We start from the raw sequence: 25835 nt of genomic DNA on the forward strand, positions 1-25835 counted from the left end.
CCTAGCTCTTTCCTTCCCCACCCTTTCAATACCTGCTAGAATTTGGCTCCTTCATGGCCACACAGAATGATTCTGCTATTGCTAGTTATTTTCTTCTAAGTAAACCTCTCTGTGCCTGGTTTCTTTGTCTGTAAACTAGGGATAATTGTAGCACCTGCCACCAGTTTGCCAGCCTGGTTGTTATAGTCCCCTAGTATTTAGGATCTCTTAAAGAAAATAGTACCCTCCTTCATGTTCCAAAACTATGCCAGAAGCCAGGGTGGGAGGATCCGTGAACCTATGCCTAGGGCTTTGCCCCTCCTGGGATCTGGGATCTGGTGAAGGTTCACATTCTCACCCATTCACAATCCCAGCACATTGCCTTTGGCATCACATGAGAACAGCAAGGCTCCCTGGCCAGGTACCAAGTTCTCCCTTCATTTTCATTAAGCCCCTGCCACACTAATGGCATTCTATATATTGTTCTCTGCTTGTTAATGGGAGTGAACAAATTTGGTGACTGTGAAGGGAGGGTCCCTCTGAGATAATGACTTTTGTTCATATTTTCTATATTTCTTTATTGTGACTGCTCTTGGTATGAGGGGTGACCTCAGTGGGGTTGTTAAGGCTCTACTTTGCATCACTGTGTCTCTGAGCACATCTGCTATTATAAATTGGTCAGGGCAGGCTGTGCCTTGGGATTTTGGAAGCAGAAGTAGCCCTATCAGTGAAGGTAGCATTCCAGAGAAAGCAAGAATGCCACCATACCATATTGCTGCAAATTTATCTAAAAATCCTAGCACTCCATCTGGGTTTTTTAGAGACAAAGGCACAAGAGTTGAATTAAAGCATTTATTTCCAGGAGGGCTAAGGATAACATATTAAACTCAGACTGATCCTGAAATCTCATTTCTTGCAAGAAGTCTTTACTGATTCACTGAAGAAATGGTGATAATGAACATTATCTTCCTATTCATTGCCAACACCACCCCTACCTCCTAAATCCATTCTTTTGTCTATGCATAGAGGAAATAACCCTTTTCAGATATTACATTTGTTTAATTGGTAACTGTGCTTGTGCTAAGTTTCCAAGGAGGCAGGGGTTATATGCCAAGCCCAGAACCTTGAGCAGATAGGGACTGCTGGAGATAAAGTGGAGGAGGGTAGGGTGAGCTCCCAGGGACCTAACTAGTGCCTGGGAACTGGCTGCCATTTAGTCTTGCTGTCCCAGGACTCTGGGATTTTGCCGTGGGCCTTCCTGGCATCGCTGTGGTGTCTGTGTAACTCTCCCACATGCTGGAAAGATAAGGCCCCACATGCCTTGGTGTCATGCCAGGGCGTGGGCTGCAGCAGGACAGAGGTTGTTAGGCAGAGCTGGCATGAGCTCGCCGGCGATGCTGGAGAGCCTTGGGAGCTCAGGCAGGTATCCAGGGGCAGAACAGGAATTCAGGCCAGCCAAGGTGGGCAGGCAGGACTTAAAGGTCAGATGGAGTGATGGAGAGAATCAGAGAGGGCAAGAAAAGTCCGAGGGGTTGGTCTTGACAGTCAAAGCAAGTTGAAAAACCAAAGAATAGTGAGGACAGCAGGGTACAGTGGATCATGCAATGGGCAGGGAGACCTACCTGGCTGCTGTCCTAGTGCAGTTCCCAATTCCAGGCATGATCTGGGAACCTATGCTTTCCTTTGCTTCTCTAGCCTCAGTATCCTCATGTGTAAAATGAGATGTCTGGTCTAGAGACTCTCTAAAGCCTCTTTCAATAACAAAACCTTGAGGGCTTGAGAGTCCCTGAATCATGCTTTCAGTTCTGGCGGAGGCCTTCAAGATCTGTAGTCACCAGCTGTGTCACAAAGGGGAGTGACCCAGAAATTCCAACATTTTCCAGCATTTCAAAAATAATAAAATTCTATCCTTGCCAGCAAAAGGATCACAATATATGATCACTTAAACTAGAGTTTGATAATGGAGTTCGGGAGGAAATGTAATAAAATGATGTTCCTTTATGGTAAAAATTTTGAGGAACTGATCAAATTCACTCCTTTCATTTTACATATGAAGAAAACGAGGCCTGGAGTGGAGAAATCATTTGCTCAAGGACACCTAGCAAGTTAAAGGCAGAACAAGAACCAGAAGACTCTAACCCAGTTTTCTAACAGCCCAGTTCTAAGTTTCTACTCCTCCCCCCATGCCCCCCTGTCCCCACTGTCTCATCTACCAACATCCCTTATAGAGAATAGGACCTGAGCTTCTGAAAAATGTTAGCTTTCCTTTCTCTGATAAATAGAAGGCAAGTTTGACCTGGCAACTTTTCCTTCTAGTAGTTCCAGCTACCAGTGATTTAGAGTGTAAACTAACCTAAGTAGCACTAGAGGGAAGATGCTGGATTACTCTTGTTGCCAGTGCACTGGAGATAGGTGTGTGGGTGGGTATGTGTTTGAATGGATTGAGCAAGAAAGTCCTGTGTGTTTCCTACGGGAAGAGCATGGTCTCTGCAGAGTCTGAAAGGCAGTCATGTGAAGGAGCAGGAAGAGTTATAGATTGGAAATAAAAGGGCCTGGCTATGAATCCAGCTCAACTATGATATGACCTTGGGCAAGTGATCTCTCTGGACTTCAGTTTCTTCACTTATAAAATGTGGGGGCAGGGGACTCCAGGGGGTGCTAGATGTTTGCCAAACACTTTTCAACCCTCACACTGTAAGTATGTGTACCTCACCTCTTACCACTTCTTCATAGAGTTGTTCTGGATTCTCCTAGGTGAAGGATCTAGTGATTTCAGTTCTTAGATGAGTAGTAAGTCCTAGAGAGACTAGGTCTGTCTATCCTGCATACCATGAGCATCAAAATCTTCCTAAATTAACAGCTTTATTCATGACCCCTGCTCAAATTCTTATGACTTCATACTGCCTGCAGAAGACAGTTACCATTCCTTTCTTAGCATTTGAACTTTCAAGACTTGTCCCCATGTTACCTATCTAGCTTTATCAATTGTCATCTCTAGAGATGCAAGTGTTTAAGGTTAGAGATCCAAATTTCAATCACAGCTTCACCTCTTTGCAGCTCTGTGACTTCAGGAACCTTTTCTACTGTCTCTGAGCCTCATATGTAAAATAAAGATGATAAAATACCTAGTTTATCAATTTGATATGAGGAATGAATGAAATATCATTAAAATTGTATAGGTAATGAATGAATGAAAGTGCATTCTCTCTCCCTTCCCCAACTAACACATGTGTTCTTTAAAAATAAGAATTGTACACCTCTTTTATATCCTTGATGTTTTGTACAAAGTCCCCAACAGAGCAAATGCTCAATAAATATTTGTTTGATAGACTGATGTTTGTCTGTCTGTTGCAGTGCCTAGATAAGCTGAAACATTCGCTTCTCTTTTGCAGTTTGCCCAGCTGGTCGCCATCTACAAGACATTGGGGGGAGAAAAGTTCCCACTCATTGAGCAGACATACTACCCCAACCATAAAGAGATGGTAAGTGATTGAGTGGGGACTTTAGTTACTCTGCTGTTTATATTCTGAGCCACATGGTGATTATGGAGCCCTAAAGAGGGCCTCAGCATTTCAACCCCAGAGACTCTGTTGGGATTGAACTGTGGACCTGCTTTGTGGGGCTAGAGCAGCTGAATTTTAATTGATAACCCCTTGTCTACGAAGTTTGCAGACCAAAGAGGGAAGGAGCAGAAACAAGGGCATTTTTTCAAGTTGAGAAAGTAACAAATCTATGGATCAACAGTCAGAAGATCCTACTGTTTTGGGTTCTAGCCCTGGGCCTGCCACATGTCACTGGATGAGTTAGATTCCTGGTGAGTGAGTTTTTCAATAGGAAATTTAAATGGGCATAATTATTCCTGACCAGGATATCTAATATGGTATTTATAAAATGTAAGTGAGATTAAGTAATAGCCTTCTGGAAGAGTGTGAAGCACTCCTCGGACATAAGGTATTGTTCCTATTATTATTCACCAGCCCCTTCCATTCCTTTGGTTTCCTGAAGATTGTGATAAGACAGGGTTAACATCTATGCCTTCTCTGAGGCCATGCTAGGATGTCAGAAGGAACAGAGAGATGGCATGGTTGGTTGGTGCAGAGGCTACAGCTAATGTTTTTCCTTTATGACAACCTCTAGCTCAATTCCCTTCTTCCTCTCTGACCCTATATCCTCTGCCCCAGGCCTGCTTGGTCAGTTGGGGATCCTGCTTAATCCACCAATGGAGACTCTCTGCCATAGCATTCCAGTGTTGTACTGTGGGACAGAGATCATGTTTGTTCCCCCTCCCACTCCCTACTCCAAAAGGGATCTCCATTTGAACCATTTCTGTGAATCAAGAACTTTCATTTGGCATATTAGGCATGGCCCTGCTTATTAGCAAACCACACAAAAAAGATGAATGGTAACCTTGGGACTTGAAAAGAACTACCTCCTTCATCTTTGCCAGGGAGAGGCTCTGGAACTTTAAGCCCCCATCCTTCATAAATCCTTGAGATGAACATAAGGGCTTTCCCTTTCAGGGCAAACCAGGAAGCCTTGCAGAATCTAAGGAACACTAAGGGGTCTGTGCTTGGAGTTCTCAGGGAGTCTAACACGCAGTGATGAGGGGACTGAACTTTAGGGCAGACAGGGAACAAAGCTGGCTTTTTTCCTGCCATAAAGTCTAGCAGGGCTAACCACTGAAAACAGTTGTAACAGTTGCAAAATATGTTCCCCATCTACCAGCTTTTGCCCCCAAGTGTCCTGTCTCTGAGGTGTCAAAAGCTAAAGGGGAATTTCATCTCTACAAGAGAAAGGCTTTTTTGGCTTAAAAAAAATTCTGAATTAGGAATAAAGACATTAGTAATCTAGTAGAGAATGACTTTCTAAAAGAAACAGGAGAAACTTTATGGACATCAGTTGAGGGCATTAAGGATAGTTAACCTGGAGAGACAATACCTAAGTCTATTCTTGTCCAAAGAGGTATGTTAACTGGGCCAGAACCTCTGCCCGGAATGGTATACAGGGGATTATAGAATGTGAAGGGAGGTTAAGTCATTGCAAGTCTCACATTGAGTGACTCTGTATTCCCCAAGTGTCTACCCAAACAGATGAAAGTATATGAGAGGATTAGGATGAGTTGGGACATGAGTAAAGGGCATACGGCCATAGTGGGTTGTTCTTTTCATTCCTCCAAATCAACTTGTTTCTGATTCTGTGAACCCACCTTCTGGTATTGTACATAGCAAGGCTATATTATCTCATATGTATAATAATCACCATTTCTCCCCCATCAGATCAGTTAAGGTAAGAGAAAACACACTCTCCTGGGGAGAAAAAGGAATAGTTCTGGCTTTAGAAAACAGACTAAGCCAAAATCAAAACTTTCAGTAACAGGTTTCAGCTAGACTAAAAGCGTTTGGGAGGCAGGGGAGATGGGCTGAAGGCTGGCTAGAAAAGTCATGTTACTTTCCCTGACCCTTGACAGGTGTTGAGCTGGCATTTGGACACAAGCTATAACATGCCCCATCCCTATCCTAACACTAGCCAGACCATCCACTTGGTACTTTCCATTGGCTGGCAGTGGTGAGGCGGGTGGTGACAGCCAGAGCTCCACAGGGAAGGAGAACTGGCTTGGGCTTCACGATGCTTGAAGGAATGTGATGGTCACTGGCCCCTACTAGGGCTGGATGATGTCAACAAACTCCTTCCTGGGGGGCAGGCGGCCCTGGTACCAGCTGCAGGTGCCATCAACATGCTTCATGCAGACATAATGCTGGGCCTGGTACCCATAGAGCTTCCGTTCCAACAGCCAGTCTGTCCAGAGGCACTCGTTGGGGGTTGAGATGGTACAAGGCACTGTATAGCAGGTGGTAATCTAGAGTCATAGCCACACAACATCAACGTGAGTAGGGTGTCCTTTTTCCATTATTGCCTTTCAGACTCCTACATATCCTTACAACCCAGCTCAAATGCCCCTGACTCCTGAAGCCTTTCCTAGTCCCCAGACTTCCTCCTGAGTTCCCTTTCCCCTATCTCCTAACATACAGTATTGCCTCTCAAATGATATCTCTGGAGTCAGACAGGCCTGAGGTCCTTAGTCCACCGCTGACCTTGAGCAAATCACTTCACTTCCTACAGCATGAATTTCTTCACCTTAAAATGGAAATCTTAAATCTTCATAAATTTGTTATAAAGACTAAATTAAATATTTTAAATAAATACACCAATACAGGGTCTGGCAAAAAGTAGACTCTCTTTAAATGGTAGCTATATTATCTCTTTCTTTAAATGATGGCCACCTTCCCAGCCAAAATGTAAGTATGGACTTACATTGACCATCTTGGGATCATGGACTATGGACCATCTTGCTTTCCCATCCCCAACTTCATACAGTACCTGATCCATGGCAGATTTCAAATATAGTACAATAAGTGAATAAATGTATGCACAAAGGAAGGAATACATGAAGAGTAAAGCTACAAGGCTCAAGACCCTTCCCTCACCCCCAAAAGACCTTGCAAATAATATTCCCTTACTTGGCAGCCACAGTTCAGATGGTAGTGGTGATTCAGACTTTCTCTCTGCAAAAAGGACAGGTTCTCCCAAGGTTCGATGTAGTTGCACAGATGGATGAAGACTTTTCCATCACTGAGGATCTGACCTTCAAGGGGAATGGAGGAAGACCTAGCATGAGGAATATGCTCATGGAGCTCCAAGAGCCCAGGTCCTCAAATAGCCCAGAATTGCAGTTTTTTCAATGGCTTCTTGGTGGCAGTGGTGACATGGGGCTCAATGAAAGAACCAGAAAAGCCTCTATAATTTTTATATCAAAGATATTAACAGATTATGTTTGTATGAGAGAGAGTTGTGGGATGAAGACCTTTTCCTTTAGTGTGGTGTAGAGAGAAAAACATGGGCTTTAAAGGCAGACTGTTGGTACAACCCCCTTCTTTTCTCTCATTTATAGCCGTATGACCTTAAGAAAGTCACATAATTTCTCTGCTCAAAGATGAAAGTAATAAGTTGTCAGGATTAAATGAGAGAATGTCTGTAAAGTTCCCAGCACAGCTTGGGCCCACAGAAGTTTCCATAAATAATAGGTCCCTTCCTCTTTCTAACCCTTCCCAATATCTACACAGCCTAGTCTCCCACCCCATTGATACCTGTCTTGGTGAGTCTCTCCCCAAGGAAAGTTCCCCCTCTTTACTTATCAGATTCTTTCCTAGCTTCCAAAGACCCTTTTCAGTACCACAGTGTCCTCAAAGCCATCTCTGACCACCTTAGCCCACACCTCTCTTAGAACCTCAGTCACTCAATTACTCACTGAGCAACTACTTACTATGACTTGGTACCAGAAATACAGAAATAAATATGACAGAATCTCCTCCCCAAGGAGCTTAATAACCAGTAGGGCAGATAGATAAGTAGGCAAAAATTATGCTGTTGTGTGATCATGTACAAGATGCAGTATAACAATGAACAAAGCACAATTATCTCCATCTGTGGAAGGGGTGGGCGGCAAGGAAGGTGTCTCAGAGGAGGTGATGCTTGTATTGGGCCTTGAAGGGGTGGGTAGGAGTTCCCCTGCCAGACAAATGAGAGAAAGAACTTCTGGACATTGAGACTACCTTGTGCAAGGTGGAGGGGTGCAGCCCAGCAGAACACCTTCTGCAACTGCAAGTAGTTTAGTTCAGCTCTGGGGGAAATAAGGAGCTGGGAGCTGTCACTCACACAAGGCCGGAGACAAAGCTGGAGAGGTCAGCAGTGTTCTGGTCACAAGAGCTTTCAACGTTAGACAAAAGAGCTTGTGCCTTCTCCTGAAGAGCCTGGGCACCACTGATGACTTCTCAGTAGACTTGTATTTTGTTGTTTATCCCAACCCTCAGTTAGACTTGACGTTTTTGAGGGCAGAGAACATGTCTCCTCCTCCCCCGATGCACCACAGTGCCTGGCAGAGGGCTAGGTACACAGAGGGAATGAGGTGGCCTTGCCTGCTAATCCTGGGACGTGGAGGGCTCAGTGGCATGCCCTGCCTCTGTCTCTCCTATCCAGAGGCTCCCAAATCAACACAACTCCACATCCTTAGATCTGGGGAGCCCCTACCAGTATGGCTTCTAATGGCTATGACTTCTCAAGAGCCAAGCTTGGACTGTGAGCTCTTTGAGGACTGTGGCTTGTCACCGAGTCTCCACCCTCCTGCCCAAGGCCTGGCAGCAAGTGGGTGGTCATGATTGCCGAATGGATGGACACATAGTAGAGATTCCTCCTATTCTCCCCACCTGCTGTGTTTTTCTTTTCCTTGCCTTCTTTCCAAATATTTTTCTTCCTTTAGGAGCAGTGTAGTTCCCACTTACACAGTGAAACTTCCCTAATTGTTTACAATCACACAAATACCTCTTTTCCTGAACTACAAAATAATTTAGTATTGCATTCATTCACTTACAGAGTCATAATCTTGTGTGGTTTCGTAACTGTCCTGTCCCAACCAATTGAGTACGGAGACCTGCCTGGGCCCAAGTTCATAGAGACTTGTTAGACTGAACGCTCCTGTTAGGGCTTGTGCTTTACTGCACCCCAGAATATGACCTGTGATGTGATTTAGCCACAGAGGCTCACTCTGAGCCAAGATCATGACCCAATGTAGCTATCTGAAGTTAATGTCATTGTAGACTATAGTAACTATAATACGTGTGTTGGGGGGTGAGGTTGCACACGCACAATCCTCATTTACCCTGCGAAACCAAGACATCACCTGTAGTGCAGTGTCCAGTTTAGGGGCCTGTGCTAGGGGAGGGGCAGGGACAAGCTATATCCCATTTGAGAAGGTGGCCAGGATAGGAAGGGGTCTGGGAACCATGGCCAGCAGGCCTGGAGCTACAGTGTGTGTATTTATGGTCCTGGAGCCTCTGAAGGATCATCATGGGCAGAGGGTAGAACTGAACCCACAAGGGGCAGTTTCAGAGAGGCGGATTTTTGGCTCAAGATATCAAACTTACATCAATTAAAACTGTTTAAAAATGGAAGCAGCTGCCCTAGGCTGGGAGAGCAGCCTGTCCTTAAAGTAGTGAAGCAGTGGCCAAGATCACTGTAGTGAAGCCTCTTGCACTGAAAGGAAGGTTACCACGGCTCCCCCCACTCAGAGGCTGGCTCTTAGTAACACAGCTCTGTTTTCTGCCTGAGAAAATGCCACCTAGCTCAGTTTGCTACCCAAGGACAGCCCTGGCTCCTTGACTGCCTTCCTTAAGACAGAGACTGTTAGGGTCGCTTGTTGGTCTTTAACTTACCAGTCAAGAGATACTGCTTCTGGCTGTTAGCTTCTAGTTTCACACCACAGAGGGAGGAATCAAAAGGTGTATAGATATACTGAACATCCTTGACTTTCTCAAACCCTTTAAACATCTGAAAGGCAATTACAAAAAAAGCAGTGTTGGGTCAGTGACTATACTTTATATCTTAACAGGAAAAACTCATTTCTCAATCTAAAAAAATTAAGCAAAAGTCTAGTTCAGGATTTGGTACACACAGATGGCCCAACTGGGTCATTTCTCTCTTAAGAAAAATCTAAACCTTGGTTTATTCCAGTGAGAATACCTCTAGTAGCCCCACACACAGGCAGATGTAGGACTGAATGGACACTGAGGGCCTGTGGGCCCTGCTCCCAACATGTCATCCACTTCCACTTCAGCATAAATACCCCAGGATCAATGAGCCGGGTCACCTGCCTACCAGCCCCACTCCCAGTACACAGACTCCACTCCTCCCAACAGCCCAAAGGGATTAATGCCCTGTCCTATCCCCATGTACCTTTATCTGTTTGATTTCATACCGGATCATTTTTTGAGGGTCAGCAGGGTCTGCACTGGCAGGAACTACCTTCTCACTGGAGATTTTGGCCCGAATGGCTGCATAAGAAGAGAAAAGAGGGGACCTTTAGCAACCTGTGGGAGCAGTCCATCTGGAATCTGGATGACCTGGGCCCCTGGAGAATTTTATAGGGGAATCCTGGGTTTAGGTCTTGTTGGGTTGGGGGGGCATGTGTGTAAAAGTGGGGTCCTAGAAACTCCTCCTCTGCAATTGCTAGAAGTTCCAAACTCCTCAGGCCAACTGGGTCCTATAATCTCTTTATACTTTACCTGCTGGTTTTGAGAGTCTAATTCTCCATAGCCCAGACTGCAATGGGCTGCAGGTGGACATCAGGGTAGAGGAGGGAGAAGGAGCCCCTTGAAGTTTGCAGTCATCTACCTATATAGCTGAGGCTTCAAGAGATCCTACCCAGAGCTGATATGGGTAAATGTTTATTGAATTAATAAATATGTTCTGACCCTGTACAGAGGTAATTTGTCTCTTGCCATTTGGGCATTAACCAAAAACGGGTTATAAAGTTCTTTCTATGTGCCTGGCCAAACACTAGGTACTAGGTCCACAAGCATGATTAAGACAGGGTCCCCCATCCTACAGAACTCTTGGTCCAGTAGAGAATACACTTACAAAGAATAACAGCACAGCATACTGGGAGTACAAAAATTTTTGTTAGAGATACCGTGGTAGCACCAAGAAGTCAGGAAGTCTTCAGGGAAAAAGAGATACCCGAATAAGACCTTGAAGGATGAATAGGAGTCTGCCAGGAATTTAAGGGTATGGGGGAAGGGCATTTCAGGCAGAGGAAAGAGAAAGGGCAAAAAGTGTGCTGTGGGGGGCGGTGCATGGAGTAAACATCAGTTATAGGCTTGGATACAGTGGGATGTTTATAATGAAAACCCAGTCCCCTCGCCCCTGGCTCCCCCTCCCTGCATCCAGTAGTTCAGAATAATCACTGGATAGCTCCCGTGACTTGTCATTCAAGTCCATAATTGCAGTAGGCAGGGGAGAGGGGGTCGCTATGGGGGTCCCTTACACGGTGTTTCATTTCCTTGCAAGTCCACCGGACTCTGTGCTTGCAAGGTTGCTATGGCGCCGGCCCTGCCCGACCCATCAGCCCCAGTAGGAGGCAACTGGTGCAGTATTTGATCTCCTCCCTTTCCCTCGGCCCCATACCAAACCCACACAACCACCCCCTGCTGTGGACCTGTCGGGCCTCCGGACTCACCAAGCGCCGAGTGGCAGACGTGCTGCTGGGGGTGCGCAGGGGCGCAGCTGCACGCCTCAGCCATCCCCGGCGGCCGCAGCAGTGCCAGCAGCCGCAGCAACAGCGCCCAGCTCGGCGCCGTCCGGGGGCTCCGGGGCATGACACTGCAAAGCCCCGACTGAGCCTGCGGGGACTGTCTGACCAAAGCGGCCCTCCAGGGCTCATCCAGAACGCGTTGCGCCCCTCGCCCCAGGCTTTTTGAGGTGGACCTAGGGCCAGTCCCGCCCGGATGGGCTCCTCCCTCCTTTGGCTGTAGGCCACCCACGGCTGTAGGACCCGCAGCCCTCCTGACTGGCAGGCTCCGTAAAAGGAAGAGGGAAGCCAGGAGAGAGGCCCCTAGCCTCTGTTTCCCTGCCCAAGCAATTCAGCCTTACAGAGTAGAGGGAAAGCACAGGGAAAGAAGGTGGTGTCAAGGCAGAGAGACAGAAAGCACAACAAAAACAAATGCGTGAGGGCAGAAAGACGGATGGGCTGTGGTTCACAGTGAAGGAACAAGAGTGAGGAGAGGCACAAACAGAAAGTGAGACAGGCAGAGTCAGAGAGAGGCAGACAGAATTACAACAGGCAAAAGAGACAGTGACAGAGAGGACGGACCCCTTGCTGAGCTGCACACTGGGAATGAGACAAGCTACTCAGGGCTTCTTTCAGCTGCAGGAAGTGTTTTCAATGCCCTATTTATGAGGCTCCAAAGCAACAGCAAACAGTAATGGAATAGGACAGAGAAAGTTGGGGTGTGTGTGTGTGTGTCTTGGCGCTGTCGGCTGGGGGGTGGGGAGAGATGTCAGAGAAAGCAGTCTGTGCTTTAGAAACCCTTTCCCATATCCAGAGCCTCAGACTCTGAAGATGGCTGAGGACAGCGCTCTTGGTGGGGGCTCAGAGCACAGGGTACCCCATCACTTAGGGCAAACCTGGGACTTCAAAGCCCTCTCCAGATCCTAGGCTACACTGGTTCCTATCTCATGTCATTATTCACTGGAGAGACTATGTCTTCTCATGGAAGGTGAGACAGCTTAGAAAACAAAGAAGCAAGGCACATGGGGTCACTGCAACCAGAGCCTTGTCTGCTCTGTTTGACAGAGCATAGTGCTCCAAGTCTCCAAATAGAAAGGGACCCATGAGATTATTATAGGATATTTCCACACAGTGCTTGGCTAGAAGGTAGAAGGCTGGGTTCTGATTGTGTCACAAGGTAGCTTTGCAATCTTTGCCTCTCTGGGCTCACTTTCTTCTCCATTAAATAGGCTTGAACTACATGTTTCCAAGGCCCTTGGAAGCTCTTTGCCCCAGATTCAACTGGCCTCAGCCAGGAATACTGAAATCCTCAGGTCAGGTACTCCCATGGGAATCTGAATTTTTATCAGAGTAACTTTAATTTTTCCAGAAGATATCTTCTCATTTCGATGTGGTAGTGATGTTTGAAAAGAAGGAAATTGAAAGAGAGCTGAGTCTGATTGAGAAAGAGGAGATTTGGTGACCAAGTTGATTCTTCATATAACATCCGAACCAAGATAGAGCCTGATGTATTTATTATTGGACGGACCCTGAAAGGCATCCAGTCCAGTCCCTTCATTTTGGCAAATGTGAAGACAAAGGCTCAGTGAGGTAAAGTGACTTTCAGAAAGCTAATGGCAGAGAGGACTAGAATGCAAGTCTCCTGACATACGGTGTAGTGCTCCTTCTGCTCTACCGTAGTACTTCCTCCATCGCCACTTTGTAACCACTTGAAATCCTGCCTTTGGAGGGTAGTTCTCCTTTTAAGTTTCTATTGTCCCTCTGTTAAAATATGGCTACCTCAAGATAGAGTTTATACTTTTAAGGATGTCTTTCAAATTAGATAAACATGTTGAATTCTTAAGTTAGCTCTCTTGCAAACCTCCAACTGGGCAGAAAGAGGCCTTAGCATCCTAAGCTGTGTTTGGTTGTGAGTTTGGGGTGTTGATGAGCTCTGACATTGTAAAAGGGAGGGAGAAAAGCCAGGTTCAGTATAGGAAGCTGGACATTTGAAGGGGAAGGGGAGGGTACTAAAAGGTACATGACAAAAGGGACATTGAGATTCCAAAGATACATTCCTTTTTAAATTCAGGTTTACTAAAATACAACTTATATACAACAAAATTCACCCTTTCAAAGATGTTCTTCCTTCTTTCCTTCCTTCCTTCCTCCCTCTCTCCCTCCCTCCCTCTCTCTCTCCCCCTTTCTTTCCTTCCTTTCTTTCTTTCTTTCTTTCTTTCTCTTTCTTTCTTTCTTTCTTTCTTTCTTTCTTTCTTTCTTTCTTTTCTTTCTTTCTTTCTTTCTTTCTTTCTTTCTCTTTCTTTCTTTCTTTCTTTCATTTCTTTCTTTTCTTTCTTTTCTTTCTTTCTTTTCTTTTCTTTCTTTCTTTTTTTTTCTTTTTCTCTGGCTAAGGACTGGTCCTGCCCAGGGTTTGTATAATACAGAGAAAGTTGAAGCAATGAATTTTAAAGATGTAGAGAGTACTGAGTGGCAGAGCAGGGTTCTTACAGTCCTACTACTAGTATGCTGTGACCTTAGGCAGTCACTGTCACTCTATGGGCCTCAGTTTTTTAATCTGTAAAGCAAGTAGGTTGGGCTAGTTCTTTAAAGGACCCTTCCAAGGGTGTTACCAAGAAAAATATTTGTAAGATTCCACAGAGAGTGAGGCACACTCTGACCAGTTCATTCCTTTCTCCTCTGCTTTCAGCTGACACTGCCCACATTCCCTGTGGTAGTGAAGATTGGCCATGCTCACTCAGGCATGGGCAAGGTAAGGCCATGGTAAGGGTTTGCTGTGCTTTGGGGTTGAGGCCAAGAAGGGTACTTTTTAGAGAGCCTGGTTATGAACTGTTCTGCCTCCTTTCCCCATGAAGTCTTTCCAAAGAGACGATTTGGCCCCTCTGAAGTCATGAGTGTTACCCAAACAGACTTCTTCCAACAAGCAGAGCACAGGCCACTTGCTTGGGCCCTTGGGCCCTTTGTAGCAAGTGTGGCTCCTGAGCTCTAGGAGGGGAAGCTAGAGAGAAAGGGTGTCCTAGGGAGATGTGGCATCCAGGTTTACATCTGGATGGATAACATCTCGATGGGTTTAGAGGCTTAGAGCTCTTGTGACTCTCAGTGTATGTATTTGTATGTCTCCTTTTCACCCTCTCTGCCTTGCTCCAACATTAGGTCAAAGTGGAAAACCACTACGACTTCCAGGACATTGCTAGTGTGGTGGCCCTCACCCAGACATATGCCACAGCAGAGCCTTTTGTTGACGCCAAGTATGACATCCGGGTCCAGAAGATAGGCAACAACTACAAGGCTTATATGTAAGTGGGGCTGGGGTACCAGTAGATATTCTTCACTTTCTCCTCAGCCCAGTGGAAAATCTGAGCCTCCAGGTAGCAGCCGACTCTCAGTTTAACCTCATCTGGCCCAAAAGGCAGGGGCCAGAGAGAGGGTACTATTCAAGTCAGGGACTCCCAGCCTGAGTTCCTTTCAAGTCAGAGGAGGGCCCATGAACTAAGATGAGAAATAAAATTAATATTTATTTTCACTAGCCTCTAAGTGAAATTTGCCATCTCCTCAGTCATAAACCATGACAACAGACTACAGTAGTTGCAACAGCACATGTGACTTTGTTACTAAAGGTAATCACAGAGATTTTTTTATTCACACTGCAGTTATGACCGATATCTCTAAATACCAATTATTTTGATCACTACTCAAGAATCATGGTAGTTATTAGACCTGTCACTGCATTTGTACCTGTAAATACTTTTGTTATTTACAAAGAAATGTATTTTTTACTAAATCACAGATTTGTTTAATATTTTGATAACTATTTTGATAATTATTTCAAAAATTGTGTTTCTTTGATAGCTTATGTACTTTATTTTATACATGTACATATCTTATGTATTTTTATACATTGAAAGGAATCCATAGGCTTCACCAGGCTGCCGGAATTCAGAAAAGGTTAAGAAACTCCTAATGAAAATATATAGCCCTGAAAACACTCCAGAGCATTAAAAACCTAGTGGTTATGAGAATAGGTGACTTCTCCACATGACTGTGTCCATCTGCCAGAATGGAAAGTTAAAAGTTTCCTCCATTCAACTTTAGAGAAAGAAAAGATTTCAGGATGACCCAGTCTTCTATAATATACCTAAGAATGAAAATAGCTTACAATGCCAACTTTGGAAATATGAGCCTCTCACTTTTTAAAACCTATAGGGTAGTATTTCTTTTATAAACAAGAACATTCTAATATCTGAATTTGGTCTTGGCCGCTCGGCACTTGAGCAGACTTTAAGGCTGAGCAGCTTCCCTTTCTCTTGCCCATTCATTTCCATTGTTCTTCTGTCTCCCCCTTCAGTGTTTTTACTCCCCACCCCTGGAATTAGTTAGGACCCTGCCCCCCTCCCTTGTCATAACCCTGTACACCCCTCTAGTTTAGCCCGCTGCACAAACAGGAATTTCTGTCACCCTCCTCTGAGCTCCCTGGGCAGGAACAGTGAAATCATCTCTGCAGCTCCACCAGCTTGTGCAGCTGCAGGCACAGAGTAAGCACCCAATAAGTATTCAGGGAAGAGCCCTTGAACAGAACCAAAGCATAGAATCTGTTTTACTTTTTTTCTAGATTATTACTTTTTTAAGCGTTTATAGTTTTTTATTTAAAGTCTTGCTGCTTCAAAAGGAATTTAAGATTGTTTTAAAATTGTGTACAATGTAAGACAAGATAATTTAAAAGACCATTATAAAAAGCAGCTAAAAGGAGCAGAAAAATCAGTATATGTAGGCACCTGGGAAAGCAAATTTCCTATCCTTTACTTTTAAAATCCCCTAAATAAAAATAAAAATAATCTAATAAAATAAAAAATAAAATCCCTTAAATAAACGCAAAATGTTTATGACAGTAGAGCAAGAGTGTCTTGATTCTTAAAAGGAGACCTCTCATTTTTAAAGGTTAGGATTTCTAAAAGCAATTTCAAAGAAGCATAAGAAAAGAGAATCCTCTAATACTGATGAAGGGCGGGCAACCAAAGAAGCTTTAGAAAACATTTACTTTCTTTTTAATTTGCAAAGGATAGTTATTTAGGGGAATATTCAGGTCCTATTGGCTCCTCTTCCCCAAGCTTTTAGCTATCCCCTTGCTTTCAGAAGGAATTGACCTGATAATAGCCAAGATAAGGTATGAGAGTCTTCCCTACCCCCTTAGCTCTCACTCTGGAGATCCAAAGACAGCCTTATTTGGTAGACAGAGGGTGTTGTTCCTGCTCTACTCTCAGTAGGTAATAATGTGCATCCCTCTGTGGAGGTCAGGTGACCTATAAGCCCTGAGAGGTAGTTGAGCTATTACTGAGTGGCTTCTGGGTGCCCCTGATGCTCCCCCATGCACTAGTGGCCTATATGGATCTATGCCCTGCATCTCGTTGTTAGAGAAAAGTGTGAAGTGTGAAGGACATTATTATTACTCACTCAAAGTTTCCAAGAACCTATTATATACTATGGCCCTGTGCTGGGGTCCTGAAAGTGTGTGACTCTCTGTCCCTGCCCTTGAAGAGCCCAACCTAGTCACAGGGACACACGCATAAACCATCAGTGTTAGGGAGACAGTGTTATTTTTATTATGATCTATCTTTGTGTCTCTACTCAGATTTTGCAAGTCACTCATCTGTTAGTTGTTTGTTTCTGAACTAGGTAATGGGGTATAGGGGAAGTACAGCACAATGAGGGAAAGAAGAGTCCTGGGCTTTTTTTATCTTATGTCTAATTTGACTGGATACACAACTTTGGGCAAGTCATTTAACCTTACTGAGTCTTAATCTCCTTGTCTGTGAAGTTGGGGCAAGGATGTCAGCCTGCTCACAACAGGAATTTGCACTGAGGCTCTGGTGAGGGGTTTGTGGAGGAAGAATCTTAGCAAGCAGTCAGTACTGTACAAGAGTGAGGGGTTGTTATTACATCAGTTGACTCACTAGTCCACCTCAGGGCTCTGAAAACTAGCTGTCTGTCTAGGTTGCTCAGTGTCTGAGATCAGACCTCTGGGGAAGGTACTCCTGGGAACTGCTGAGTGGAGACTACTACATGCATCCAGTCTCCGAATGGTAGCAAGTGACAAGGACAGCACATGAATGGCTCTTTCAGCAGTGTGAACAGGGCTTTTCTGTCTGCTAGACCATCCTCTTCCTCTTGACTGTGTCTGAGTGAAGGCTTATAATTAAGAAGGCCTATTTTTGGTGTTTTACAATTCATTTAAAACTGTATCAATTGATCCTCATGACAACCCTGTGTTTACGCAGGGATAAGAGGCTCAGAGAGGTGAAATGATTCACCCATGGTCACCCAGCCAGTCAAGAGCAAATCCAAAACCAGAAACTAGGTCATCCACCTCCTATTTAGTCTAAGGCTAGTTGACTCTAACACCTGCTCATGGATGGAGAGGGTGCTGAGGGCGCAGCAGAGAAGAGGTTGGTGACTTGATTCCATCAGCAGCATTTGATGGACAAGGCAACTTAAGCCTGAAAAAGTTAACTGACTTGTCCAGAGTCACATTGTTAATACTGTAGGCTCTCAGAAATTAACTGTTGAATGAACAAATAAATGAGCTAGTAAGGAAGCCATGGGGAGATATTCACGAGAATCCTGAGAGTGTTCCCAGGATCAATAGAATTCAGTTTGTATATACCAAGTCAGCCCAGATACTAAGTGGGTAGGCTGCAAGTGGTTTAGACTTGTGGACCTAAGGTTTAGCTCAAATAACTAATGTAAAAAGTAGATATAGGACTGTAAGTGAGGTTCAGGAGAGCAAGTGCTCATCTGGTTGAAAAGATCAGGGAAGTGTCCATGGAGCCACAGCAGTCTGGGCCAGACTATAGAGAGAAGAAGGGCATTGAGGGTAGGGGTTGGCAGGGCAGCCAGGTTCTCAGCTCAGCAGACAGGTGCCTGGGCTACTTATGCAAGAAGCAGGTGGGGAAAGCAGCAGTTGGCTAAAATTCCGGAAAGTTTCATGCCCCCCTCTTGCTGGTGTGGCTCACTGCCTGTCCTATCCTGGTGGGACCTTGTTGCAGGAGGACGTCGATCTCAGGGAACTGGAAGACAAACACTGGCTCTGCAATGCTGGAGCAGATCGCCATGTCAGACAGGTGAGTAAGAGAAGAAGTCCACTCCCCAGCCCAACTTCCATAGTTGAAGAGGTGTAAGAAATGAACCCTGACCAAAGGAAGCCTCTAATCAGGACAGAACACAAAGGCCCAAGCAACCAGGTAACAAGATCAGGCAGGACTGGGTGATATGCTAAATTATGAAGATAAAGACTGGACATGATATAGAAGCTCCAAGAAAGGAGCAGTTACTCTGCCCTGGAATAGCCAAGGAAGGCCACCTAGATGGAGTATGTGAGACCTGCTTTGAGCCTGGAAACATGGGTGGAATCTGGAGAGCAAGTGAGAGAGCACTGTAGAGAAGGCCATATGCTTGATGGGGAGAGGGAGGGGAGGAGGCCAGGGGTGCAATGGTAGAGGTAGAGGCGCCAAGGAGATGATGAGTAGCAAGGAGGCTTGATATGAGCTAACACTCCAGCCTCAGAACACCTTCCCATCCCTTCCAGGTACAAGCTGTGGGTGGACACCTGCTCTGAGATGTTTGGTGGCCTGGACATCTGTGCTGTCAAAGCTGTACATGGCAAAGATGGGAAAGACTACATTTTTGAGGTAAGTCTGGCCCAAGGAGTATCTCAGTAAGAGACAACCCCCAAGGCTAGAGGCCAGGCTCTTAGCTTGAGAACTATGTGGGCAGCCCAAACTACATTTAGATTAGAGTCTCTTGGGCCAGGGGACGGTTCCCAGACAACACGACCAATGGATGTGCATAGCAAAATACCTCCACCAGTGGGGAGCTATTGTTTCCAATTAGCTAGACTGACCCATGCCATGGGTAAGAGATGCCAGATTTGGGTTCCTTGGGTCATAGCCTAATGCTATTCCTCTGGGAATACTAGTGATTTACCATTTTGGGTCTCAGAAAGCTGGACTTGGGAATCATTTGGTTCAATCTGCTTATTTTGCAGATGAGAAAACTAAGGCCTAATGCCATGAGCATGTGCTCAAGGCCATGGAGTGAATCAGTGTCTGAACCTGGGCTAGAGTTCAGGTCTCCTGGATGCAGGAGATTCTTCTTAGCAGCTCTCTGAGCCTTGGAGTTGCTTTACTCAGCCTGGTCCTCTAACACAACTTTGCTTACTTCCTTTCCCCATATTAAAGGGAAAGTCAGTAGCAGTATGAATCCTTCACACATGTTCCTGCCAATCTTCCCGGAAGCAGGAAAGGCTCCTTGCCAGGAGTTGGTGGTATTTGCAAAGGATTAGAGTCAGAAGCCCAAAGTGGGCTTCAGAATCTACTCCATATAAACTACTTGGCACATAGTGTTCTAATCATATCCCCCTCTCTCAGTGGGACTCAGATTTCTTATCCGTAAATGAGGGTTGGACTACAGCATCTATGATCCTGGTTAGGTGGACACTTTCTAAAGGAGGAAAACATTTACCTGGACTTTGAGGTACAGGAAGAATCAGAATGATGGTGAAAATGGAAGGCATCCCAGGTCATGAGCAAAAGCAGAAATCTAGTTGTTTAATGGGCAGACTATGTGTGGAGATAGAAACTGCATGGGTGAAAAGTCTCAGAGATGAAAACTGCCTACTCCTAACTAGAGAGTTAAGGGAATGACCTTCATGTATTCCTGCTTTCCCTGACTGCAAACCTCTAAGCCCTGGAGCTGGGCTCTCTCCTTGCGCTCCCCCTTTCCCCACTACCTTCAGCCATGGATCTTTCAGTCTTACTGAACCCTGGCCTGGGTGACGTCTGGGAGGAAAGATCCAAAGCAAAAGTTTGCTGGAGGGGAGACTAAGTTCCTATTTCTGCAAAGGAACATGCTTCCAGCTCAAGATAAGAACACCAGTTTCATCCCCAACCTATCTCTGATGCCTTAAGTCTTATTCATTCTGAAAGTCTATACCAAGCCTTTGATGTTTCCAGACCTTTTCCTAACCTGGGCTACATCCTCCACTAGGTCATGGACTGCAGTATGCCACTGATTGGTGAACACCAGGTGGAGGACAGACAACTCATCACTGAGCTAGTCATTAGCAAGATGAACCAACTGCTGTCCAGGACCCCTGTCCTGTCCCCTCAGAGACCCTTAACCACCCAGCAGCCACAGGTAAGCAGCAGGAAGAGACACAGGGGAGCCAAGAACTATTCCCAAGCCCACTGCTGTAGACTGTGGTGGCTCCAGGATGGAGGAGCCTTCTCATTAGCAGTCTGCAGTATCAGCTATAGAACTGTCCAGAAATGGAGTACTGGATCTCTTCTCTCTGAACTTGAAGTCTCTGGGGAAACAGAGCCCATTTCCCTTGAGATACTCCCACTTTTATTTATTTATTTATTTATTTATTTATTTATTTATTTATTTATTTATTTATTTATTTAAAGATTTTTATTTATTTGAGAGAGAGAATGAGAGAGAGAGCACGAGATGGGGGAGGGTCAGAGGGAGAGGCAGACTCCCCACTGACCAGGGAGCCCAATGCGGGACTCGATCCCGGGACTCCAGGATCATGACCTGAGCCAAAGGCAGTCGCTTAACCAACTGAGCCACCCAGGCGCCCGAGATACTCCCACTTTCAAATGGGAGGTCTCTGAGGAAGGGCTGGGTCGGACCTCTCACCAGCTGTTCACTGTCTGTGAGGGGTCTGCCACATTTGTGGAGAAAGTGTTTATCAGAAATCTGCTGGTTATAGAGAAGAAAGGGTCAGGTCCCTCATTCTGGAAGAGAGTGATGAGGTAAAACTCAAATTAGAAATCTGCTTTCCTTCCTAAGGGAGAGGAGGCAGCTTTCTTCAGTTGACTATGGTGTGTGACTCATGGCTGATCACATCCACAACGGCGGTATCCCAGATGCAGGTCTGGTAGGAAATCCACATTGAAGTTTCTGTGGCTCAGGCCCTGTGGCTCTAGAATGGGCCAAAGAAAGGCAGGGGTTGAGGGTCTTAAGTCCCATCTAGGAGATATCTCACTTTGCAAAAATGTTGCCCAACTTTCTTCCCACTGAACTTTTGCATAATGAAGTGGTAAAAGCTTGGGAGACTCCAAGAACTGGGTCCCGGTCTAGCCGTTCCCCGAAACAGCTGTGTGACTTTTAGGGGACGTTACTACCTTTTCTAGGGCTCAAGTTTTATCACTTGTACATAAAAATCTCTCAGAAATCTTTCTTTCAAAATCCTACTTCAAATAGTTAAGGAGATAGAATAGACTAGTGATTTCAGAGTGTGGGCTTTGAAAAGAGAACTACCCAAGTTTGAATCCTGGACCCTTCATTTATTGGCTTTGTGACCTTGGATAAAGTACTTATATGTGGCTCAGCAGAGACGACAATGGCACCCCTCTCCTGGGGTTATTATGAGAATTAAATGAAGAACCTAAAATATAACACATATATAGTATATCATAAATGCTCAAAAAAGGTTACCTGTTGTTATTAAGTAAGTAAGCAGCCTCAGGGCTTGGGTTCCCTACAGCTTCCAGCTTTGGCATCATCACTCCCTTTTCTAAAGATCAGTGCCTTCCTGGGATTATACTGCAACCTTGGAAGCCAAGTAATTGGATTCTGGAAATCCTTTAGTAAAGAAAGAAGAAAAGGGGTGGGGAGGGAAAAACTATATAAACCAGCCCAGAAACCAATTACCCCCATTTGTCTTCTTATCATTTGAATGTTACAGAATCATAGCATAGGAGCACAGTTGATATTCATAATAATGGACCTGAACCATAAAGAAACAGTTATATTTAAGTCAGTATCCCACATGTTATTTAAGAAAGCTAGAAATATAATATATAAGAACTATCTGTAGAAATGACTAAAATAGGGGTGCCTGGGTGGCTTAGTCATTTTAGTGTCTGACTCTTGATTTTGGCTCAGGTCATGATCCTGGGGTCTTGGGGAGTCTGCTTTAGGATTCTCTCCCTCCCTCTGCCCTCCCCCCACCCAAATCAATAAATAATCTTTTTTCTTTTCTTTTTTTTTAAGAAATGACTAAAATAAAACTGTGACAATTCTTTGAAAAAGAATTGAAAAAGAAAAAGAAAAAGTCAGTTCTTTTTCTGGATCTCAGTTTCTCTACCTATAATATGAGATAGATCTAAATACCTTTTAAGCTCTGAAAATTTCTTTGAGTAGAATACTTCCATCCTTGGGGTGCCCGGGTGGCTCAGTCGTTAGGCATCTGCCTTCAGCTCAGGTCATTGTCCCGGGGTCCTGGGATCGAGCCCCACATCGGGCTCCCTGCTCTGCAGGAAGCCTGCTTCTCCCTCTCCCACTCCCCCCTGCTTGTGTTCCCTCTCTGGCTATCTCTCTCTCTGTCAAATAAATAAATAAAATCTTTAAAAAAAAAAAAAAAGAATACTTCCATCTTTACTCATGCTGGATAAATGGGAGCTTCTGGACCAGTAGACTTACTTTGGGCATCCAAGTTGAGAGTAGCCCCCTTCCGTGGGATGCTATCATACATAGCTCGTATGGGTGTTTTATACCTTCTGTAGCTGGCTCACATGTGTCAAACCTCTGGGCAAGTGCAAGAATCTGTTTCTGTACCTCAGGAATGTTAGTCACCAGAGAATTACAGTAGAGTAATTAAGAGAACAAAGATTAATTGCTTGTAGAAATACAAGCCCATTATTTAAATGTTGTACTTAATGAGAGGTGATAAAAAAAAGATTTTCCTGGTTAAAACAGTATCAGACCTGTTGTTAGATTTTATTATTTTGTAAACTTAGGGATTAGCAGATTGTTGTTTGTCCCTGCCCTACAGGAAGAGTGACAGGTGGTCCTTTTCTTCCCTTTAACCCTGAGAAATACAGAGAACATCTGGTTGCAGCTTAACTTATGATAGAGTAAGACAGCCTAATGCTACCCAGGTGAGATAAACAAAAATGGGTTGTTCTGGGATTCTGTGAGGATCCCTCAAGTACTTTTATAAATAGAAGTGTGCAAAACTCTCTTGGCCTTCTACAGGGAAGTCATTTTGAACTAGAATGCAGAGGAGACCTGAGTTTAGCCTTGTCCTTGCCACTGACTTACCAAGTGGCCTTGGGTAGGTATCTTCCTGTTTCCGTGCCTCAGCATCTTCATGTGTAAAATGAAGAACTGAACAAAAAAACTACTAAGATGTCTTCTAGCAATGAAATTTAGATTATACAAAAGTGATATCTGAAGCATGAAAGTTCAATAACAAAGAGAAATCACCAAAAAAACTTTCTACCCCACAGAAAGCATTAACTCTTCTTTGGTACAAGCCCCTTACTTTGCAAGCAATACATATTACAACTTAAATATTCTCAAGAAAAATCTAGAATGTATCAGAGTCAAGTCAAGAAACATATTAAGGAATGAGTTTTCCTAAATATAGGGACTCCTTCAAAAATCCCTTGTAGTAAAGCCAGACTGACTCAAGGATAAGCTTTTCTCTGCTCAGGATCATATTTAAAGCTACAACAGGATATTGTGGAAAGCACACTGTGGTGGGAGTCAGGATACTCAGGGGTTAGTCCTATTCTGTCATAACATTATGTGACCTTGGAACCCGAGGTCTATCTCTAGACCTCTGGTTCCTCACTTATAGAATTCAGTTGAATCAGATGATATTTAGATCCCTTTCAATTCTAAGGTCACATGAAACCTGGAGTCTGCCCAATTGCAAAGTCTGAGAGTACAGTTGTCTACAATATTGCCCTCACTCCTGACATGAACAGAAAGTTCAGAGAGTTCCCAAGAATTCTCTGGAAGGACTCACATACTTTACTGCAAGCTGTTACACTCACAGGGGCATTATAGGAAAGGATACAGATAAAAAATAAACCAAAGGAAGATGCACAGGGCAGAGTCTGGGAGTGTTCCAAACACAAAGATTCCATTGTCCTAACCTCCCAGCGTCCATATGTAACAGTACACATGGTGCCAATCAGGGAAGCTCATCTGAGATTCATTGTTCACAGTTTCATTGGCTTTCATGTTGTAGGCATGCTTGACTGATTGACCACCTGCTTGAAATTGATCTCTAGCATCCCCATCCATGAAAGTCAGGTTAATACCTTGTGGCCCCAGGGACCACTGTGAGTCATCTCATCAGCATGTATTATCAAATGCGGTCTGAGGGGCTTTCGCCACAAATAAAAAGACACTCCTATTACTTATGAAATTCCAAGAATTTAGACTTATCTCCCAGGAGTGGGGGGAAAGAGCCAGATTAATCTTTGGGCAAGGCCAAATTCTTTACTATATACATGATTAAATTAAGTTAGCAAATATCCCTCAAATATTTTTAGCTTTTTGTGCGCAAGGGCTTATTCAACTGTGTTTCCACTGACTAGCACAGGCCTACCTCAACGTGTGCAGTTAAAATTAGTTAATAGACTTAAGGCTACAGAGATAAATGAGATACCGTCCCTGTCGAAAATTGTTTATATTCTAAATTGAAATCATGACTGAATTCACAGAGGTCATCACCATTTATCAGATGGTACCTTCTTGTATTCTCTGTCAGTTTCCTCCTGAACCTTGTGCCTTGACCCCAGGCCACCCTAAAGACAGAAAGTATACCAGAATCTGTCACATTTGGCAAAACGCTGCAACTTGGGCTTGAGGTCATGACTGTACTGGTCATATTTCTACCTCCCATTTCTCCCTGATGATAGCACATTTCCACTGGTTATGATTGAGGAGATATTTCAGTCATCCTGGCTCCAGGCCCGTGGAGCTGTCAGACCAGATTGCTTCCATATTCCCACTATTACATCTGCCAGTTTATCTGCATCTTTAGCCACATGAATCTCTTCTAAGGCCCACCCTCCATGGGTGATCTGGATCCCACCTCCTTTTTGCTCTCATGTTATCCCTCTCTTCTCTATCATCAATTTCTTCTTTTCTAGAAGATTATCACACCCACCCACACACATCTCCCATTTAGAAAAATAAAATAAAAGCCAATCCCACCATCCCACTGAAATTGCTCTTGTCAAAGTGACTCCATGTCACCTAGTTCTCATCTTCCCATCTTTTTATCTTGCATGATTTCTTAGTAACCTTGATGCAGTTGACCATGCTCCCTCTTTCTTGAAACACTTTCCTTCCAGTGATCCTGTTCCTGCCTGATTTTCATTCCACCTCATTGGTTTCTCCTTCTCAACTCCTTTGCTGGCCCCTCCACTTCGGCTAAATCTCCACACGTCAGTGCCTTAGAACTTGGTCTGTGTACTTTCGTTGGTGATCTCAGCTAACCCATATCTATCTCCTGCCCTGACCACTCCTTGAACTCCAGATTCATATTTCTAACTCTTGCTTGACATCTTTATTTGCATGTCTAAAGGCATCCTAAATATAACGTGGCCAAAGCAGAACTCTTTTTTTTGCCTTAAATTTGTCCTCCCTTCAATTTTCGCCAAGCAATTCATGTAGGCCCCTACCTGCCTCTTTGCCTTCATACCATCCTAGCTGTTCCTCACTGGTAAGGGACTTTGTATGAGCTGTGTCCTCTGTCTGAAACGCTTTTCCCCTTGTTTTTGCATGGCGGGCTCCTTCATGACAGTATAACTGACATTTCCTCAACAATCCAAAGTTACCACCTAATCACTGGCTACCAACCCTGCTTCTTTAACTTTCTGCATAGCGCTTGCTATCAGCTAAAATTGTTCCTGTCTATTTATTTCTTTGGCTCTTC

The 25835-nt window shown here is 44.5% G+C and overlaps 2 protein-coding genes across 2 annotated transcripts in view; one reads left to right on the top strand and one right to left on the bottom strand.

The window, feature by feature from the left end:
• Positions 1 to 25835, top strand: part of SYN2 (synapsin II) — a 206058-nt gene that overhangs the window by 162868 nt on the left and 17355 nt on the right. The window contains exons 5-10 of the mRNA XM_027583091.2: positions 3372 to 3461; positions 13785 to 13847; positions 14249 to 14391; positions 18136 to 18210; positions 18675 to 18777; positions 20135 to 20284. Of these exons, the coding sequence (XP_027438892.2) occupies positions 3372 to 3461; positions 13785 to 13847; positions 14249 to 14391; positions 18136 to 18210; positions 18675 to 18777; positions 20135 to 20284 (624 nt within the window). The remainder of the gene's footprint in view (positions 1 to 3371; positions 3462 to 13784; positions 13848 to 14248; positions 14392 to 18135; positions 18211 to 18674; positions 18778 to 20134; positions 20285 to 25835) is intronic.
• On the bottom strand, positions 818 to 11587 carry TIMP4 (TIMP metallopeptidase inhibitor 4). Its single transcript, XM_027583092.2, has 5 exons — positions 11048 to 11587; positions 9766 to 9863; positions 9246 to 9360; positions 6498 to 6622; positions 818 to 5836 (listed from the first exon to the last, which is right to left on the bottom strand). Exons 1-5 carry the CDS (start codon positions 11184 to 11186, stop codon positions 5639 to 5641), a joined length of 675 nt encoding a protein of 224 aa, XP_027438893.1. The 5' UTR covers positions 11187 to 11587; the 3' UTR covers positions 818 to 5638.

This window comes from Zalophus californianus, chromosome 1 (assembly GCF_009762305.2).
Source record: "Zalophus californianus isolate mZalCal1 chromosome 1, mZalCal1.pri.v2, whole genome shotgun sequence".
In the NCBI taxonomy this organism is placed as follows: domain Eukaryota; kingdom Metazoa; phylum Chordata; class Mammalia; order Carnivora; family Otariidae; genus Zalophus; species Zalophus californianus.

Coding starts and splice junctions, on each gene's coding strand:
- TIMP4 (XM_027583092.2), bottom strand. CDS start 11,186: ATGCCCCGGAGCCCCCGGACGGCGCCGAGCTGGGCGCTGTTGCTGCGG. Junction 9,864..11,047: donor CGTCTGCCACTCGGCGCTTG/GTGAGTCCGGAG, acceptor CTTCTTATGCAG/CCATTCGGGCCAAAATCTCC. Junction 5,837..6,497: donor ATCTGAACTGTGGCTGCCAA/GTAAGGGAATAT, acceptor CTATGACTCTAG/ATTACCACCTGCTATACAGT.